General features: G+C 41.4%; 2 protein-coding genes across 3 annotated transcripts in view; both read left to right on the top strand.

Annotated features, from left to right (window-relative positions):
- Positions 1-6,153, top strand: part of LOC118831883 (COBW domain-containing protein 1-like) — a 60,443-nt gene extending 54,290 nt beyond the window's left edge. Inside the window, exons 12-15 of one of the 2 annotated variants that reach the window (XM_036739354.1) lie at positions 3,955-4,023; positions 4,126-4,191; positions 5,399-5,528; positions 5,916-6,153. In XM_036739354.1, the coding sequence (XP_036595249.1) occupies positions 3,955-4,023; positions 4,126-4,191; positions 5,399-5,528; positions 5,916-5,989 (339 nt within the window). In that variant the 3' untranslated portion in view covers positions 5,990-6,153. Of the gene's footprint in view, positions 1-3,954; positions 4,024-4,125; positions 4,192-4,389; positions 4,500-5,398; positions 5,529-5,915 lie in introns of those variants that run through there. The other variant, XM_036739355.1, reaches the window with a different exon arrangement.
- A 5,561-nt stretch (positions 6,154-11,714) lies between these two features.
- Positions 11,715-12,938, top strand: LOC118830761 (forkhead box protein D4-like). Its single transcript, XM_036737683.1, has one exon. It carries the CDS (start codon positions 11,715-11,717, stop codon positions 12,936-12,938), a length of 1,224 nt encoding a protein of 407 aa, XP_036593578.1.
- Positions 12,939-19,097: the final 6,159 nt, after the last annotated feature.

Raw genomic sequence — 19,097 nt, 5'->3', positions numbered from 1 at the left:
TGCCACCACAAAAGGTGATGCTGAGAATTATTTTGATTCTCCTATTTGTTAGTGTTTCCTTTGAACCTCCTCGGGCAGGGTTTTTGTCCTTGTATGGCCAGAACCTAGCGTAGTGTTTTGTATGTGGTAGGTTCATGAACAATGCTTGTTGATTTGAGTAATTGCCTTAGCCTGCTGCTGGGTCTCCCAGCCGCAAGACTCACCCCTCTCCATCCATCGTCCACTAAGCCACCAGTGTGATCTTACTAGGGCACAGACCAGACCTTGTTACCTTTCTGCTCAGTAAACTACAGTGACTCCCTTGACCTCCAGGATCAAGCATATACACTTTTCTGTTTGTTTGAAAGCCCTTCCTAAACTCCCTCCTCTCCTCCCCAACTTTTCAGTCTCCTCAACCCAACCCAAACCCATGCTCTAACTGGCCTCCATGCTGTTCCTCCCACACTGTATGGCATTTACTAACTGGCCATTTTCAATAGCTGTCCCTCATGCCCGTCCCTATCCCCCCATCCTCCTCATCTCACTCAAGTCCCAGCTAAAACCCCCCTTTTATAGGAAGCCTTTCCCAGGCTCCCTCAATCCTAGTGCCTTCCCTCTGTCAACTATTTCCAGTTTATTCTGTATACAGCTTGTTTGTGCGTGGTTGTTTGGTTATCTCCCCATGGGACTGGAGCTCTGCTGGTACAGGGACTGTTTTTTTGCCTTTGTATGTCCAGCTCTTAGCACAGTACCTGGTACATAGTAGGTGCTTAATAAATGTTGACTGAATAAAACTAAATACCTATATTAAAGAAAGGACAGTGTCACAAATGGATTACAAAGAAATAGGTCTATAAATCCTTTTACTTGTTGTGAGTATACCTCATAGACTTGGCCTTTTGCCCTTCCTGAGATGCCTCCTCCAGGAATCTGAAGGAAAATCTACTGAGTTTTTATTTTGTGGAAGGACTAGTTTATCTGCACCAGCCAATTCTAATGTAGCCATGATTCAACTCGTGTGTTCTTGATCCCATAATAATTGAGGCTGTGGTGAGCGTGAAGACCGCTGAATTTGGTATCAGTGTACCTGGATTCACATCCTTGCTTTGCTCTTTACTCCTGGTAGGTGACTCTTGGGCATGTCCCCATTTGGACTAGATGACCTCTGAGGTCCTTTCCAACTCTTAAGTGATATGATGCATCCTATGGTTCCTTCTTTCCTCTACTCCTCGGGGGAAAAATTACTATAACAAACAAAAATAAGTTCTTTTGTCTTCCTGTCTTGCTATTTGGAGCAGAGTTGTAGAAAATATGCCCTTTCTTTTTATAGGATACCAGATAAGGAAAGGCATCTTTCCATTCACCCAGGTTTTCAATCTCAATATCATCCTTAATTCCTTACTCTCACTCACCCCACATATCCAAGAAGTTGCCAGTCTTGTTTCTTTCTGAAGTGGGGAGGCAAGGCTATCCAGGTTAAGTGACTTGCCCAAGGTCACATAGCTATTAAGTGTCAAGAGTCTGAGGCCAGATTTGAACTCAGGTCCTCCTGACTCCAGGGCTGGTGCTCTATTTGCTGCTCCACTTAGCTGTCCCTCTCTGGCCTTTCTCTTGTAATAGAGTCAGTACCCTAATATTATAACAGCTTTCTATTTGGTGTCCTTGCCTTAAGTCTCTTTCCCATACCCCAGGCCATCTTCCACACAGCTACCAAAATGATTTTTCAAAAGCACAGGTCTGGCAGTGTCACCTCACTTGGGAAACTGCACTGGCTCCCCTTCCCAGTCATAGTGTCCTTCACACACACACACACACACACACACTCACTCTCTCTCTCTCTCTCTCTCTCTCTCTCTCTCTCTCTCTCTCTCTCTCTCTCTCTCTGTCTCTCCCTCTCTCTCGCTCCCTCCCCCCCTCTCTCCCTCTCCCCCCCCCTCTCTCTCCCTCCCCCCCTCTCTCCCTCCCACTCTCCCCCCTCTCTCCCTGTCTCTCTCCCTCTCTCTCTCTCTCTCTCCCCCTCTCCCTCTCTCTCCCTCCCTCTCTCTCTCTCTCTGTCCCTCTCCCCTTCTCCTTTCTCCATGCCCTTGCAAATTTTGTCTCCCATACTTACATTGGATTCTTTTTTACATCTTCCTAGATTTCCCTCTCTTAAAGAAAAAGCATAAGCACCAACCACCTTCTACATCAGTAGTTCTCAAACTTTTTGGTCTCAGGGCTCTTTTACTCTCTTAAAAATTATTGAGGACTCTAAAGAACTTTTGTTTATATTGCTTATATGAATCAATATTTGCTCTATTAGACATTAAAACATTTTAGTGTTGTGAAAATAATTTTGGTCTTGCAGATCCTTTGAAAGAGTCTCGAGGTTCCTAGGAGACCCTGGACCACATTTTGAGATCCAGTGTATCTCCAGACCTCGGCACTGGACCTACAAAGTAGTGCCCTTTCATTAATTATGAGATTAGTTGTAGGGGGAGGGTATCCTACTTTTCTTTTTTCCCTGGAAAGGATATTAAAGAAGTTTGATCAGGGTTTGAGTAACACAGTTCCATTCACATTTTGCAGTTAAAATTAGACTTTCAGAGAAAAGAAATAACTGTGATTTTACTGTTCAGTCATTTCCTACTCTTTGTGACTCCCCTTTTGGAGTTTTTTTTGGCAAAGATACCAGAGTGATTTGCCGTTTCCTTTTCCAGATCATTTTACAAATGAAAAAATTAAGGCAAACAGGGTTAAATAATCTGTGAAGGGTCGCACAGCCAGTAATCATGTGAGGTCGGATTTGAATTCAGGGTCTTCCTGATTCCAGGTCTGGTTCTCTAACCACTGGACCACCTAGATTCCCAGCTAAGCAACTGTAAAGGAACAGGCAGATGATTTTTAATAGAATTTATTTTTCCCAGATGGAAAAGTTTAGTTTTTAGCCTTCCTAAATGGAACACCTAACAGAGTTTAAATGTGCTTGGGAGAGAGTAAGCATTCTGTTTGGAGGGCTTCTTTGCTCTTAATGAGTCACTCTCTTTCCTCATTCCCTGTGCTTTTGTGCATCACGGTTTCCCAAAGGCTTACCATGGTTTTACCTTACAGGGCCCTTTAAAGCTTTCTTTCTACCGGTTTTGGGGTATTTTCAGCTCAGCATTTGCTTTGTCTTCTTAGAGGAAAACAAACATTTATTAATACCCAGCCTTGGTTCATGCCTGTCATTTGTCTTGAAAATAGTGATTATAGTAGCAGATTGACACCTTGAAAGCACTTCAGAGAAAAGGTGAAACATTTAGTTCCTTAAAGAAGCATATCAGAGTGTGGGTCGGTGGAAATCCATCACTACTAATTGTGAATAACTTAGACATCATTATCATCGTCTCAAGAAACTTTGAACAGAAACTTACCTCTCGATTTTTACTGTTTGTAAACTGCAAGAAAAAAGTTCAATTAATTACAATGTACAGATAGCCTTTTATTTACAATGATGAAGCAAGTTCATTTAATTAGCAGCCTGTCTGCTTTCAGTCCTCTTCCAAACCACTACCAGTTGGCTAGCTACCATCAAGATACGTAAATCGTATCACAAAATTTCAGAATTAGAATATATTTTAGTGGTCAGAAGACCAAATCACCAAGTCATCCTGCTTTAGAAGTGTGTGTAACCTCCGTCAGGTTGGCAACCCTGGCACATTCTTGAGTATTCAGCAAATTAACAACCTCTTTAACAATAAAGCTAAGCATTGTCTGTGGTTGCCCCCCTCAAAGACTGAAGAAATGGTCAAAAGACAGTAGAAGAGAAGAGAAAATAAAAGAAAAAATAGAGACAAAAATGAGAAAGAAATCTGCAAATAGATGGAGAAGGATAATAGGCGGGATGGAGGAAGAAGTTACATCTCTCACAATTACCCCTGGGCCCCACCTCTGTCTTAGTAGTGGTTTTTGTAAGATTTTGTTATCAAAAATGATGACTAAATGTCTCTCTGTTTACAGAGTATTGTTACAGCCACATTTGAAGTACCAGGAAGTACAACGGAAGAAAATCTAAATCTGTTTATTCAAGTGAGAACGGTTTCTCTTATACTTATTCTTTAAATTCCCATATAATTACATATTAGTATTGCCATTGGCAACATGCTCCTTAAAATACGTTCTTGTGTGCAGAATCTTCTGTGGGAAAAGACTGTGAAAAATAAGGCAGATAACACCATGGAAGTCATCCGACTAAAGGTTCAGTATTCAGGTTTATGCTATTTTATACTTTGGTATCTGGTCACTTTCTTGGCTATTGTTAAAGCCGTATTTATGGTTGGAGGGCAAATACTTTGTTTTTCTTTTTGCCTTATTCCCTCTGGGTCTGGAAGGGGAACTTTTCAAACCACTGTATAAAGGATGATTGATTGGCACAGCTCTTTTTTTGTGTTACAGCTAAAACAACCCGTGTACTTTAAAATGTCACTCCATGCTCTGGACTCCCAGATCTTGTCTTGCTAATAAGCTTTCCTGTGGTGAATTCCTTCCTTTTGCACTTGCTTTAGGTTAGTAAAGGAGGAGGATTCTGAAGTTTTCCTTGGGTTTTATTTTTTTATGACCAAAAATGTCAGTATTAGGAACCATGATGCAGCTACCCTTTATTGAGCTTTTTAATGCACCTGGCAGGTATGGCTGCTGAGGCCCAGAGGAAAGGAGGAAAACTGTGTTTATTCAGTCAACAGATATTTGTTGAGTGGGTATTAAGCTTCTCTGCTTGAGGGTTTTGTTACAGCTATCTAATATTATTCTTTACAGATCAATCAGGGACTAGCTGGATAAATAGTACAGGAAAAAAAGTTGATTTTTCTAATATTAAGTTTTAATTTGTTTCATCCTCATAAGCTTATAATATTGAAAAAATGGATAAAAGTTGAATATCAGATGATATATTCATAGTCTTTTCTCGAAAACCAACGTAAAGATGAATTTTTGACCTGTATTTTGTGATTGTCCATTAAGTTATTAATTTATCTGGGGCCTTTGTGTGAAAACAGGATCACTTTACTGCATGAAGCCAAAATCCTATAATCGCTCAGACTTCTCCATAGAAACTGTGAACAAGTAGAGGAACTTAGGAGTGGAAGAATAATCAGTAGAAGCAGGTGAATGTCTGACAAAGACCCTGTTTTGTGACATACAGTACCTCTGAGAGACTTTAGAGGTCGGGAGACAACAGTACCCATCTGAAAAGTGGAGGTTTTAGGAAGCTTCATTTGGCTCCCCTCATTCCCCTGAGTCTGGGAATTACCATTCACAGTTCATACCGTTTTAGTGGTATTTCCTTTCCAAAGAAGTATCACCTTGAAATAGAATGGGAATTGCTGTGCCACCGGCATTGGCGTTTATGTGCTTGCTGACTTTAGGATAAGAACTAGAGTTGATCAGTAATCATCCTTACGAGCAGGGGCTGGTGTCTATCAAAGACAAGCCACACCAAGTGATTGTCCAAGGCGTCCATGAGCTGTATGATCTGGAAGAGACTCCCGTGAGGTGGAAGGATGACAGTGAGCGAACCAACAGACTGGTGCTGATAGGTGAGTGAGTGACTGCTGGCCTTCTGTATGTCAGAGGGGAATCATTTTTCAGCTGTATGTGTTAAGTAGAAGTTTTGCACCTAGTGCTTTTAACTGAAATTAGCTGGTGATCATGTTTTAATTATGAGCTACTTTTTCAGCATAAATGTGAGACAGGTATTTTTTAAAACTTTATAGGATCTTTAGACTTGAAAAATCCAAACTCCTTGTTAAGGTATGTAGCTGAAAAGTGATTCCTTTCTGACATATAAAAGACTCTTAGCCTAACCCCTCTATTTTTATATTTATGTCTATCATGAGGTACTAAGTAGTCTCTAATTAATATGACTAAATATTTTTAAATAAATAGAAGGGAAAGTAATCACATTGTATTTTTTCTCTTTACAGGCAGAAACTTAGATAAGGAAATCCTTAAACACCTATTTATAGATACAGTGACTGAAAAACAAGAAAGCAGTTGACAATAAATTTCAAAGAAGACCAAGTCTGTCCTTAACACTAGAAGCATTTGTAATCAAGACTGGATGATATACTGGGGGAATGAATTTTTTGCTGTTCATGAATCTCTTTCATGGCCATTGTTATGGATTCTAAGATCTTCTTTTAAGTTTTTTTCTTCTGTGTATTGCATTAAATAAATATTGTAAAATTTTCAATATCAAATAAATATTATAAAATTTTTAGTATGTATTATATATTTCCTGAGAAATACATTGAATTCAGCATGCATTTATTCAGTACCTATTTTGTGCAAGACACTGTGATAAATCTTGGGGATATAAAAACAGAACAAAAAGCTGACCCTACTACCCTTCAAGCTTATAGTCTACTGGGAACAAAGTTTATTTCAGATAGGTGTCACTAAAGCTGTCTTTCAGAATTGACTTTGAAGATTAAATTGGCTGATAGCAACTCTGTAAGAGTAGGTGGTACATTGTGTACATTTTGCAGATGAGTTAACTGAGGCTTAGGTAATATGACTTGCCTAGTTACTAAGGTTACAGGTTACCTAATGTTGGTCATTATTTTGGCCTAAGGCTTTTTGATTCCAAATTCAAAGTTCTTCCCATAATGTTATTTTAAAATAGAAGTGGTGACATTGATGGATGTAAATTTTTACAATCTCCTAGTATCCAGGGTTCTAGGAGATGTCAGAGGTTGGAGAGACAAACATCACTTTCTTACAAAGTTATAAAATTTTGAAAGTAACTTAGATATATTCCCCACATTAAGTTTCTTTGGGGAGGGGGAAAAATGAAGTAAAAAGTGCACACGAGCAAACAAAAGAAAACCTACCAGGAGGCAAAGAAAAGCTGGGCAACTTTGAAAACACTGTGTTCATTACATAGGTTTTGTTAAAATGGAAATTTATTGTTTTATATTGAATCCTCTCATATTCTGCTGTGTACATGGCAGTTTTTTTTTCTTTTCTCATTTTGTATTTAAGTTTAAAATCATTTTTAAAAATTTACTGAAAAATAGCTCAAACAGGGCACTAAATATGATGCGCCTAGTACGATTTGGAAATTCAGTAAAACTGGCATCTTCTTGCACTATAAAAAAAAAAAGTTTGCAGAAGCACAAAAACATTTAAAAATTTTATAAATCAAGACAGACCACAAGATGAATGTGAAAGTAATTGAGGGTGTGTTGATGTTATAAAACATATAAACAAGAATTCCAATTGAAAATAGCGCAATATTTTCTATTTTACATTTGGTCATCACAAGTTCAGTGACATTCCTTTCTAAATGGAAGGCAATGTGATGAGTTACCACTAAAAAGTGAAAACAGGCACCAAAGCACAATCATTTGTTCAAGTAAGCCGGCTGAAACCCAAGATGATGTAGACGGGTGCTGAATCATGACTGCCTTTGACTTTCCTCTTAAGCCTGTGATGTTTTCATGTATTATTACCTCCCACATCCGTGGAGAGCAGGCATCAGGGGATCCTCAGCAAAACTTTTCTTTAGGGTGTGATTTGAGGCTGGATTATTGTTGCTTATAGGGGGAGAAAGCCTAGCTTCTGATATTATTTGTCAATAAAGTCTTATTTTTGCTTTTCTGGTCTTTGAAGTTTTATGGGATGCTAAATGCCCAGGGTACACGTGGCTAAGCTTACGATGTCTTTCTGATGTCAAGAACACTCTTCTCAGCAGCACAGATTTTTTACATATTAATCACCCACAGTGGCTTCAAATGCAGGGGTACTATTTTCTTCAAAAGAGGCTTGTATCATTCAATTTCTCACATTTAGCCCAAGAATGACTGAATTCTGTAATAGGTGGGAGGCAGTTGTCTTGTCATAACTTGCCCAGACTAAGTGTTGAGAGTGATCTTGGATGAAGTTAACAGTTATATTAAGTGTACAATTTCTTTAAAAGAAAAAAAAAAGGCAGCTGGGTGGTGCATCGAGTAGAGCGCCAGCCCTGGAGTCAGGAGGACCGACCGGGGTTCAAATCCGGCCTCACGCACTTGACATGTACTGGCTGTGTGACCTTGGGCAAGTCACTTAACCCCAATTGCCCTGCCTTCCCCCCTCCAAAAAGAAAAAAAATAACAGCTGAACTTTTAATAGGCCAGCTAAGAGACTGCAAGGGGTTATGACCTATTTCAAAGTAAACTATTACTTGTGCAGTCAGGAAGGGATTACAACAGACTACATAATACCAATGCTGCTTTTATGGAATCTCACAAAATGAGCTGTATTGGCAGTTTCAGTATACAGTAATAAATGGATCCATTCTTACACAAAGACTTGGTCTATCATTTAGTACCTCAAATTGTGAGGTAGGTCACAGAAATCACAAAACTCTCTCCCTCTTTCCACTACCCCAAAAGGCTAACTAGAACACCTAGGTTTCCTGAAAAAATGCCCAGCCACGTGGATACATTTTTAAATATAACTTTTAAGATTTTATTGTTTTTAACATTTTGTTTTGGGTTCAAATTCTCTCCTTCCACCCATTGAGAAGGCAAGCAATGCCACTGGACTTTGATGACTCCAGAGGAAAGCGAGGAAGTCAAGACATCACATCCTCTTCAAGAATGAAGGATGAGCAATATGATATCAATTATACATATGAAATCATGCAAAAATATTTCCATATTAGCCATGTTGCAAAATTTTAAAAGCAAGAAAAAGTAAAAATATACTTCACTTTGTACTCAGTTCATCCGTTCTCTGGAATTGGACAGCATTTTTCATCATGAGGCCTTTGATCATTGTATCGATCAGAGTAGCTAAGTCTTTCACAGTTGATCATCATTACAATATTGCTATTAATGCATAATAAGATTACTGCAATCTGCTGGTTCTGCTTATTTTATTCTGCATCAATTCATATAAGTCTTCACAAGTTTTTCTAAAATGGTTGTTTTAATTTAGTTTTTAAAGTAAGTTGTTGTAGGCCAGAGGAAAAAGAAAATCTCACCTTTGTGGTATTAAAGTCTGGGTATTAGGGTATTAGGAATACCTTTCCTTCTCCACCATGAAGAGAGTAGCTAAAATAACTGGGCAGTAAGAGTGGAGATCTCCTGAGATGTTGGTTTCTGTGCAGGTAGATGGTGTAGAGAGTCCCAGGAGCCTTACCCACTTGATCAATTGCTACCGGTCAGGAATGCCGTTCCATCTAGAATTGTCAGGGACCTTGGAGGCCATCTTGCCCAATCCCTCCACCTGACAGATAAGGAAACCACGTCCTAGGAATTTTGACTTGGTAAGGTAGTAGCAGGGTTGAAGCCAGGTCCTCTCACTCACAGAGCCAGTGTCTTTTCACTGGTCATGTGTTGGATATTTAGGACGGAAAGGGGGAATATATGTTTAACTCCAGATTTTTCTAGTTAGAAAACAGGGTTTAGTTCCTTCCAGACTAAGGGACAAATTGGCAGGTAGAACATGGAGAAGGTAAAGGTCACTGAAGCTTAAAAAGCAAAAACTGCAACTCTAAAAGAGACAAGATTTTCAATTCTTACCTATCTTGATTTGTTTGGCTGCTGTGTTGTCTCCTTTGCTGTAATAAATGCAGGGAGAGGGAAGGAGTAGTTATTTTTAACAAGACAACTTGATGATCTAGCCCTGCATGTGGTTAGGCAGAGGTGAACAGGTGGAATGACAGCCTGAAAATCCTTGGCTTCTATCTCCAAAGCTGATGAGTGAGGGATGCTATCTCGACCAGGTTGCTTGCTTTTCTTCCAGCTTTAATTATCCTCCTTTCCACCCTCCCCTCCCCTCCCCTATCCCTGGCACTGGAGTCTTTCTAACTTTGAAGAAGAAAGTTTGATAAGGAGTACTTCAGGGAGAGGTTAACATAAAGCACCTCTGATTTAGTGGAAAGAGTATTGGATTTGGCATCAGAAAACCTGGCCCCCAATCCGGGCTGTGTGTTCTTGGACAATTCACACCTTAGGTTCAGTTTGTTGGGCAACAGGTAGAATAACCACCAAACTTCCTTCTGCCTCCAAGTCAGAGGTTCTCAAACTTACTCGGCTTACTGCCCCCTTTAAAAAAAAAAGATAGCACCCCCCCTGGAAATCTACTTTCTTTAATCCTTTAACAATTTTTTAAAATTTTCATCATTCCAAAAAAATATAAAATATTTTTAAATGATGCATCTTAAATTTAATTTTTATAAATTTGTGAATTTTTCCCTGCATTGAAATTTTGATGATGCAATATTGTATCACTTGACCCTGTAGTACCATATTGTAAACAAGTCATTACATGCACTTCCTCTGGAAACATGCTGGACTTCCTGACAATGCGCAACAGGCTTGCCTGCCAACACTTGCTTGTTAAGACCTGTGTGCAGACTTGATCATATAATGTAATCACTATGACTTTAACTGTGTTACACAACAGATGAAACATGTAGGAATTATTTTTTCAAAATTTCCTTCTCTTCTTTCCTTATGCTTCCATGGCCCTCCCACCCCAATTATACCTGAGGCAACTACCATACCCCTTCCTCAATTGTTCCAGGGCCTCAGGGGACAGTATAGCCTACTTTGGGAGTCTATGCTAAGCAAACCAAAGCCAATGACTGTTATCCTCCTATCATTCCTGATCTTTTTTTTGGGGGGGGGGTACAGTATAATCACTTTTCTTTCATGCTTTAAGCGCTAATATGGTGGACCTTTCCCATATCAGTCCTATGAGGAAGGTAGTATTACTGTTTATTTTTACATATGAAGAAGCAGGATCAGAAAAGCCCAGATTCCCAGAGCTAGTACATTTCGTGGGGCAGGGCATTTTCATCCATGTAATCTAGTAGGAATCTGTATCAGAGCCTGTGGCTACCTATTACTGTCATCAAGTTATGGTTATGCGTCTTCCAGTTATTCTGTAAAGTGAAAAAATACATGGCATTCAGTTTTACCTTGGCTTTTCTAATGCTTCTTGGAAATCCCAGTCCCATTAGACCTTGACTAAACTGAGTCCTCCAGATGTTAAATTATATCCTGACTCTTCTCTTCTTGACCATAACATGCCAGGCCCTTGTATCTTCCATCTCCCAGGGTGTATCTGAACTCATGTTCATTGCTTCCATGACACAATCTGTCCATTTCATCCTCTGCCTTCCTCTTCTCCTTTTGCCTTCAATCTCTCCAGACATCAGGGGCTTTTCCTATGAGTCCCCCCTTCTCATTATATAGCCAAGGTATTTAAGCTTCAGCTTCAGGATTTGTCCTATCCTCCAAAAGAAGAGATATATCCAAAGACTGCTAGGCTTACACAATTCCTCTCATGAACTGGGTTGCTCTTTTAAAAAAAGATAAATTATAGCTCAAACTCAAAGTCCATGCTTCCTCCTTCTCTCTGTTCCCCTCCCCCCACTGAATAACCCATGCACCTCGAGCCGACTACACCATTGCAGCAGGAGAGAATGGGACAGATCAGAGAGAAGTAGGGGGGAAGGGAGGGGGTAGGGAGGAGAGGGGGAGGGGTAAAGAAGGAGGGGAGGGAACCAAAGAGAGAGGAAGAGACTCAGTCCAAACCACAGCACCTATAATAAAGAGACCTACATCTTTCCCAGATTGTCGTGGAAAGGAAGAAAAGACAGCAAGGGGGTGGTTGACAAGTTGAGAGGAAACCCCCTCCGCTTAACGAAGCGCCTGGTCCGGCACAGTCGTAGGTGAACCCCGGCCGGTTCCTGCTTCTGTGGAATACCCAAAGCCAAATCCTCCATGAACTTGCAAAGGGCTGAGTGTCCCCTCTCCCAGCGGCCGCAACGCTGCCCTCGAGGCTCAGACAGAGAAGACGAGCCGCTGGATATCCAGCCCGAGGAAGAGGAAGAAGAAGGGGAGAAGGAGGAGGAGGAAGAAGAGAAAGAGCCGTACCTGCTGGGACCCCAGCCCGGACCGCGGGGGGCGCCGCGGAGCAGCCACAGCCGCAGCCGCAGCAGCAGCGTCCCGTCGGGGACTAGGGACGGCGCGGACGGCGGGCGCGGCATCCCAGCCCGGGACGGCGCGGACGGCAGGCGCGGCATCCCAGCCCAGGACGCCCCGGGCGAGCTCGGGGACGGGGGTGCACCGCTGGCGCCGGCCCCGGCGAAGCCACCCTACTCGTACATAGCGCTCATCACCATGGCCATCCTGCAGAGCCCGCACAAGCGGCTCACGCTGAGCGGCATCTGCGCCTTCATCAGCGGCCGCTTCCCCTACTACCGCCGCAAGTTCCCCGCCTGGCAGAACAGCATTCGCCACAACCTCTCGCTCAACGACTGCTTCGTCAAGATCCCCCGGGAGCCGGGCCACCCGGGCAAGGGCAACTACTGGAGCCTCGACCCGGCCTCCCAGGACATGTTCGACAACGGCAGCTTCCTGCGCCGGAGAAAGCGCTTCAAGCGCCCGGACCCAGGAGCGCCGCTGTGCTCAGCCCTGCACCCCGCGGGGTCCGCGGGGCTCCTGCTCTGCCCGGCCGCCGCGCCCGTCCCTGCCCGGCTCCGCCCGGGCCCCCTGCTGCAGCCGCACCCGCTGCGCTACATCGTGCTGCCGGCCCCCGCCCGCCACGCGTCGCCGCCGAGGAAAGGGAGCCCCGAGCACCCCCTGCCCAGCGCTCCGGTCCGGGAACCCAGCGGCGGGGCCAAGGGCGCCTCGTTCAGCATCGACAGCATCATGCGGGGAGCCCGGGGAGGAGGCGCGGCAGGGCCCCCAGCGGCCCCATGGGCTCACTGCCACCTGTGGCACTCCCCGGCCGTGGCCGCCTCCCCGTGGCTACAAGTATCCGCCGCTGCCCGGACGCTATTGCAACAGCAACAGGACGCCGCGATCGGCTGCTTCCCCAGCAAGAGCCCGCTCCTCGGCCGTCCCTTGGTCACTGCGCCACTGGGATGCCCACCCGGAGGGGGCACCGGGCTGCTCTCGCCGGCGGCTCCTACGGGCGGGGAGACGAGCGCCCCCGCTTTCTGAGCCACCTGCCGGCCGCGCCCCCCTTTCCCCGACGGCGAGAGCTTCAGAGGCTGCTTGAAGTGCCAGCATCCTGGAAGGAAATCTGGAAAACGCTCTTAGTCATTAGTTCAGATCCCCTATTTTATGGATTCGTAAACTGAGATCAGCGTCCCCGCCAGCTTCAAGAATACTACTCGGCCTATTAAGGATTCCCTTCCCGGCTCGCTAGTGTTCTCGTTGAGACTTAAAGCCTGTCAGTAAAGCACCTCTTTATTTAATAGTTTACTTATCTTTCACTCCGCAAAATGTTTACAAACGAAATGACCTGATGTTACTTTTCTAGGGCAACCTTGGAGTAAAAGAGCCAATTGCACGGAATGTGACTTAACTTCATGGACGTTCCTCATTCGGGTTTGGTCTCAGTGACCAAATGTGGGGTATCCGTTTTGCATTTTTCTAAGCTGCTTAAAGATTTTTTTTTTCTGGAATTGAAAGAAAAAAAAAACTTAAAAAACAAAATTGCCCAGGTACGAGAATGTTTTTCTTCCAAGCCCTCTTTGAACCACGAGGCAATTTTTTTCAAAGTGTATATAATACTTAGCCTTTCTGTTTCTTCCAGTCACCCATCTGTAATATAACTAGAATTTTTGAGTTTTCGGAGTATTTATTTCTTGTGAAAGTGTTTTCGATATCATACATACACGCTGAGATAATAAAATTATCTAATAAAGTATCATCCTCCATTCTTTTCTGTGTTTCATTGCTTCTTGCCTTAAAAACTCTGTTCTTTCCCTCAAGTATTCTACTCCAGGTTTAAAAAATAAAAAGGCAAGGAATTTAAAATATTTGTTCATTCTAACAAATGCTTTAGAGATTCCGGACAATTCAGGTTACGATTTGAAGTATCTGTTCAAACATTACTATTTTAAATGGTGTCTATTTAAATAGCCATTTGAAGTTTTTGTTATTTATGAGAATATTAACGAATATTTTAAGGAAATTTGAAAATATTTCTTTCCAAAGACCTTGGGCTTTTTTTCATTTCTGTTTTTGCAAGCTGCAATTTGCACTTAATTTGGATTTTGGAAGCTAGCATTTATTGGGAGAAAACAAGAACCATTTTTTTCTTAAAGTACGTGGGGTAGATTAATTTATTCTTTTCAAAAATCAATTCCCAACTGCTGACAGCTTTCTAAGAAAAAGGCTGGGGACAGTGACTATATCTTGCCCTGCAGACATTTCTAATTTTTTTTTAAAAAAAGATCTGTACAGGTCAGGCTATCTTCCCCGATCTCTGATTTCCCTTCTAAAAAGGGATTTATTGAAAATGAAGAAACAACAAGCTTCTCAATCACCTGTTTTACAACTGAAATAGGTAACTGGAGTTTCTTCGTGTTTAGCATTTATTTAATCCCAGGACATTTGGAAGCCTATTCCCTGGGCATCTTCCCTTCTGAAGATGCCCAGGCGCTGGCCATAAGTTCCATGCCAATCACCAATTTCTTTGTGTTCTGTTTAAAATTTCTGCAGCCCCATTAGTACAAAGTTTCTGCATTATGTCTGTTGTCTCTATCATCACATCAGGTTTCAAATACCCCAATTTCCCCTTTAGGAAAAAGCATGTCTTTGGATCCTCCTTTGATGAATGGAAAGCTGGAGGGGATTTGAGAGATTTACCTACATTGTGCCTTTTTATATGGGTTACCATATAAAAGAACTGTGTTTAAAGGAATGAAGTATCAGTCTATAGGGCAAGGGGAAAAGTATTCTGGAAGAGGTTTGTCTTGGAGAGAAGGTCTGTCCCCTTCTGCAAGTTGATATTGGCATAACAGCAACCCACCTACTTTGCAAGAAAGTCATTCTAACATGATAAAATTATTCTATATCCTCCTTCCCCAAAGAACTTTGACCTCTAGGAGAAGAAAAAACAATATACTTGGCAAAAGAAAACTATAGTCTTTCTTAGAATCTCAAAACTAAATGCATAGTTAACACTAGATGATATTGCCCCGAAAAGCTCTTTCCAGCACCAGAGAAATCCAGCTACTTCTACTTAGTGGGTAAGTTTCAGTATCATATTTCACCTTCCTGGGTAGGATTGTCTCTTCCCAATTCTTCCTCCCCCTTCCCTCAGTTTGTATAAGACTTGGTAATTTTCTGCAGTCTTCCCTAGCCCAAATTATTAGGAATTGCATAGACAGGAGAGAGCCAATTCCACTTTTTGCATACATACCTTTTCTCATGCTTAAGTATGACTTTAAAATATGACTTCCTTTGTTTGGCCTTTCAAAAATTTCTCTACTCTGTTCAAATTCCATCTCATCTTATTTTTTCTTAAAGGTTTCATCTCTCCCTTAAGATATACACAAATGAGTTCGGCTAGGGGATTACTATATTTGAGGCTTTCAAAACGTCTTGGACTTCCTAAGGTAACCCAACACTTCTCTTCAAGATACTCTTATTTCATAGCCCTTGCCTACACAAATGAAAGACTTAAGAAAGATCTCTGCTCTTCCCACCCCCTACGCATCCCATCTTTTCATTATGTATCACTCGGAGCTCTTTGCTTATCTATTTTCCAGTCTCCTACAATGCCCATTGAAATGCAAAGACCTTTACTGCCTTTAACCAGAAATTCCAAACTTGTGATTGTCCTAGTTGAGGGACTAATAATCCACCCATCCTCAAACCTCCACAACTTTTGGCCTACTTTTGTAGATTGTCCTCTGGGAAATGTGAATGTTGTTCAGAAGGAAAAGTATAAAACATCCTCTGTAAATATTCTTTAGCTGGTGTGGTTTTTGAAACTTTTCTTCTTTACCTCAAGTTGTAATTTTGTTCTTAGCATTTTGTAAGCAGTCTTTCCCTAGGCAAAAATTACTTGAAAATTTGAATCTGCATGTGCAATCCAATCAAAAATCATTTATTAACTAGTAACTACCTACTAGGCACCAGGTACTTTGCTAAAAGCTGAGAATACAAATACAAAGAATTTTTTTTAAAAGCCTATTCTTAATGAGCTTGCATTTTATGGGAGAGATAAATTCTTATATAAAGACACATAGAATAAATACAAAGAGAATAAATATTAATATTTATTTTATATATTAATATTTAATAATAATATTAACATATTAATACAAAGAAGGTAAATAGGGAGAGGAGGACGCTATATGAAGAAGGGCTCATGTGGATGATGATGGTGCCTGAATTGAGTCTTGAAGGATGTTAAGGAAATCTTATGAGCAGGAGATGAGGAGGTAGTGAGTACCTTCTAGACATGAGGGCCAGCCAGTGCACAAAGCACTAGTGGAGGGGAACTAAGTTTGTTTGGCTGAATCACGGACTGCAGGAAGAAGGGCTGGGTGTGCAGTAATATATCATGGAGCTAGAAAGAGAGTTTACATTTTATCCCACAGGCAACAGGGAATTACTGGAGTTTACTTATTAAGACAGAATGTACTTAGAGAGCAGGGACCTGGTCCTCTCCCATGTTTTTAAAGTCTATGATGGACATTCAATAACAGTTTACCAACAACCACCAAAATATCCAGATGGGAATTTGATGCTGCTGAGAGTAGCTAGAAATCAGTCTCAGGCAAGGGAAAAGGATTTCCTTGTGATCCTCCTTTGCATTCTTCCTCCTTCTGCACAGAATCAGAACCTCTGGTGTGTGTAGGAAAGGGTCAAGTTTAGGAGATCCAGCTTGCAGGGAGTTCTAGCCTATTCCATCCTTCTCTTCCTTTCCCTCCCCATATTTTCCCACACTGGTACCTCAGAAACCCTCTGAAGCTCACAGCTCAGGTGTGGGAACTCAACTGCCCTCTGGACAACTGTTCTTTCCCATTTCTGGAGGAGAGAAGAGGAGAACAGGGGAAAGGGAGAGGAGGAGAATGGCGAGAAAGGAGCATCCTGTAGATAGCAAGGTAAAATTAAGCTATCTTATCCCCTCAGCTTCCCAGTTTGAGAGGTCTATGTGGGGAAAAGAGTACTAGAGAATCAGAGTCACTTTCAGCGTCCATCTAGTCCAACTCATACTAGAATTCTCTCTGGTCAAGTGGTCATCCAGCATTTGCTTGAAACATCTCCAACTCCTTTTCTGATCATAAATCTCTTAAATTTTATATGTATATATATATATATATATATGTTTGTGTGTGTGTATACACATATATATACATATACACATATATACACACACATGTGTACATACTACACACACATATTTTTTTTTCCTCTGCCATCAGAGAGCTCAGATTTGTCCAGGTAGCTAAGGAATTAACTAGATCCCATAAAGGATATTCATAATGTTCCCCCAGTACAATACAACCAGCTAGCCAGTGACAGAACGAAGAGTAGAAACTGGCTCTCAGTTTCTTCACCTGTAAAATGAAGGGGGTAGACCAGATGGCTCCTGGAGTCCCTTCCAAGTCTAGAGTTATGGTCCTAAGATTCTATAAATAGAAGGTGATTTGGAAGGAAAGGCATTAGTGTCTGGGACAAGGCATCAGAAAAGGCTCCATGTAGGTAAGTGGGCACCACATTGTCCCCAGACTCTCCAGAACTAGAGGATTCTCTACCAAACCCTCCTCAGTATTGGCATAAAAGTTCTCATCAGATGGAACCACTTTTAATACATATTGATGGACCAACTGATAAAGACACCCCATACGAGCACATCATAGACTTTGAGTTCTGTGGGCGGAAAGCACTATAGGTAAGTAGGTAGGTGGACTGAAGGCAGAAGGATGCTTTCCAAACACTATCTTCCACATAAAGCTTTTCCTGACCTCCCTACAAAAGCTCATGTGACTCACCTATGAAACTACTTTATATTTAACTGCTTTGTATACGTTTGCATTCTTTAACTGGTTCCTAGTGTAGTAGTAGTAGTAGTAGTAGTAGTAGTAGTTGTGTTGTTGTAGTTACATAGTATGTGCATGGAGACAGACAGCAGGGAGAGAGTAAGAGGGAGGGAGAGAGAATGATCAAGGAATCAGGGAGGGAGGGAAAGGAGAGAGATAAGGGAGAGAGATATCATGGAATCAGAGATGAGACAGAGAGCAATATTAGAAAGAGAAGTATCTGGGAGTGGCGGGGAGGGAGGGAGGGAGAGACAGAAGGACAGAGAGGAAAAGGGCAATATCAGAGAGAGACAGCGAACCACGAGGGTGAGGGGGAGAGAGACACAGAGAGAGACACTAATAAGCAGAACCAGGAAAACAATATCCAGTCACTATAAAAATGTAAATGAAAAGAGCAAACAAAATTATAATTGTAATTATAATGACTAAATTTATCTCCGAAAAGGAAGTGAGAAAATTGTCCTTTCTTACTTCTTTGTAGGGTGGGGACTGTGGATATGGAATATTGCATATACTGACCTTGTTGATATTTTGCTAGTTTTGTCAGAATGTTTCCTTCTTCCCTTACCTCACTTCATTCTATTCATTCAGGCGAAGGGATAGTTTCCTGGGTAGGGGATAATAGAGAGATACATTCAGAAATGAAGGCGATATAAAAAAAAAAGACATCAATTTTATGTATGTATATACATATATATATATATATGTATACATTTAACTCAGAGACAGAGTGGTATAGTGTTTTGAGCACCTCACTTAGAATCCAGTTTATCACATTTAATTAGGCAACTCATTTCTGACCCTCAGTTTTATTATCTTAAAATAAGGACGAAAATTCATGCACCATTTATGAAAGGGTTTTTGTAAAGGAGATGCTTTGTAAGCCTCCAAATGCTTTAGAAATATGAGCTATTTTTAGAATGAGGCACATCCTGAGTGTTGCACTATTACCTACAGGATGCACAGAGACCTGGAGGAAGTTCTCCAGGCTCTTGGATAGGTTCTCCATGCAAGATAAGGTCAAAATGGATACATGATCTAGATATAAAGAGAGATTTTCCAAGAAAATTAGAACATAGAACATATTATTTATCAGACTTATGGATAGGTGAACAATTTATGAATAAAAGCAATAGGGAGCAAAGTTACATGTAAAATGGATAATTTTGATTATATTAAATTAAAAAGTTTTATACAAATAAAATGTAAGCAAGATAAGAAGGGAGGCAGAAAATTGGGGAAAAATTTTATAGGCAGTTATCAGATAAAGGTCTTATTTCTAAAATATATAAAGAACTTTGTCAAATCCAAAAGA

This window comes from Trichosurus vulpecula, chromosome 9, assembly GCF_011100635.1.
Source record: "Trichosurus vulpecula isolate mTriVul1 chromosome 9, mTriVul1.pri, whole genome shotgun sequence".
In the NCBI taxonomy this organism is placed as follows: domain Eukaryota; kingdom Metazoa; phylum Chordata; class Mammalia; order Diprotodontia; family Phalangeridae; genus Trichosurus; species Trichosurus vulpecula.
The sequence above is the reverse complement of the archived record's forward strand: the minus strand, read 5'-3'. Positions and strand labels throughout refer to the sequence as shown.

What these genes read in the sequence shown, in the direction of transcription:
- LOC118830761 (XM_036737683.1), top strand. Translation starts at nt 11,715, where the DNA reads ATGAACTTGCAAAGGGCTGAGTGTCCCCTCTCCCAGCGGCCGCAACGC.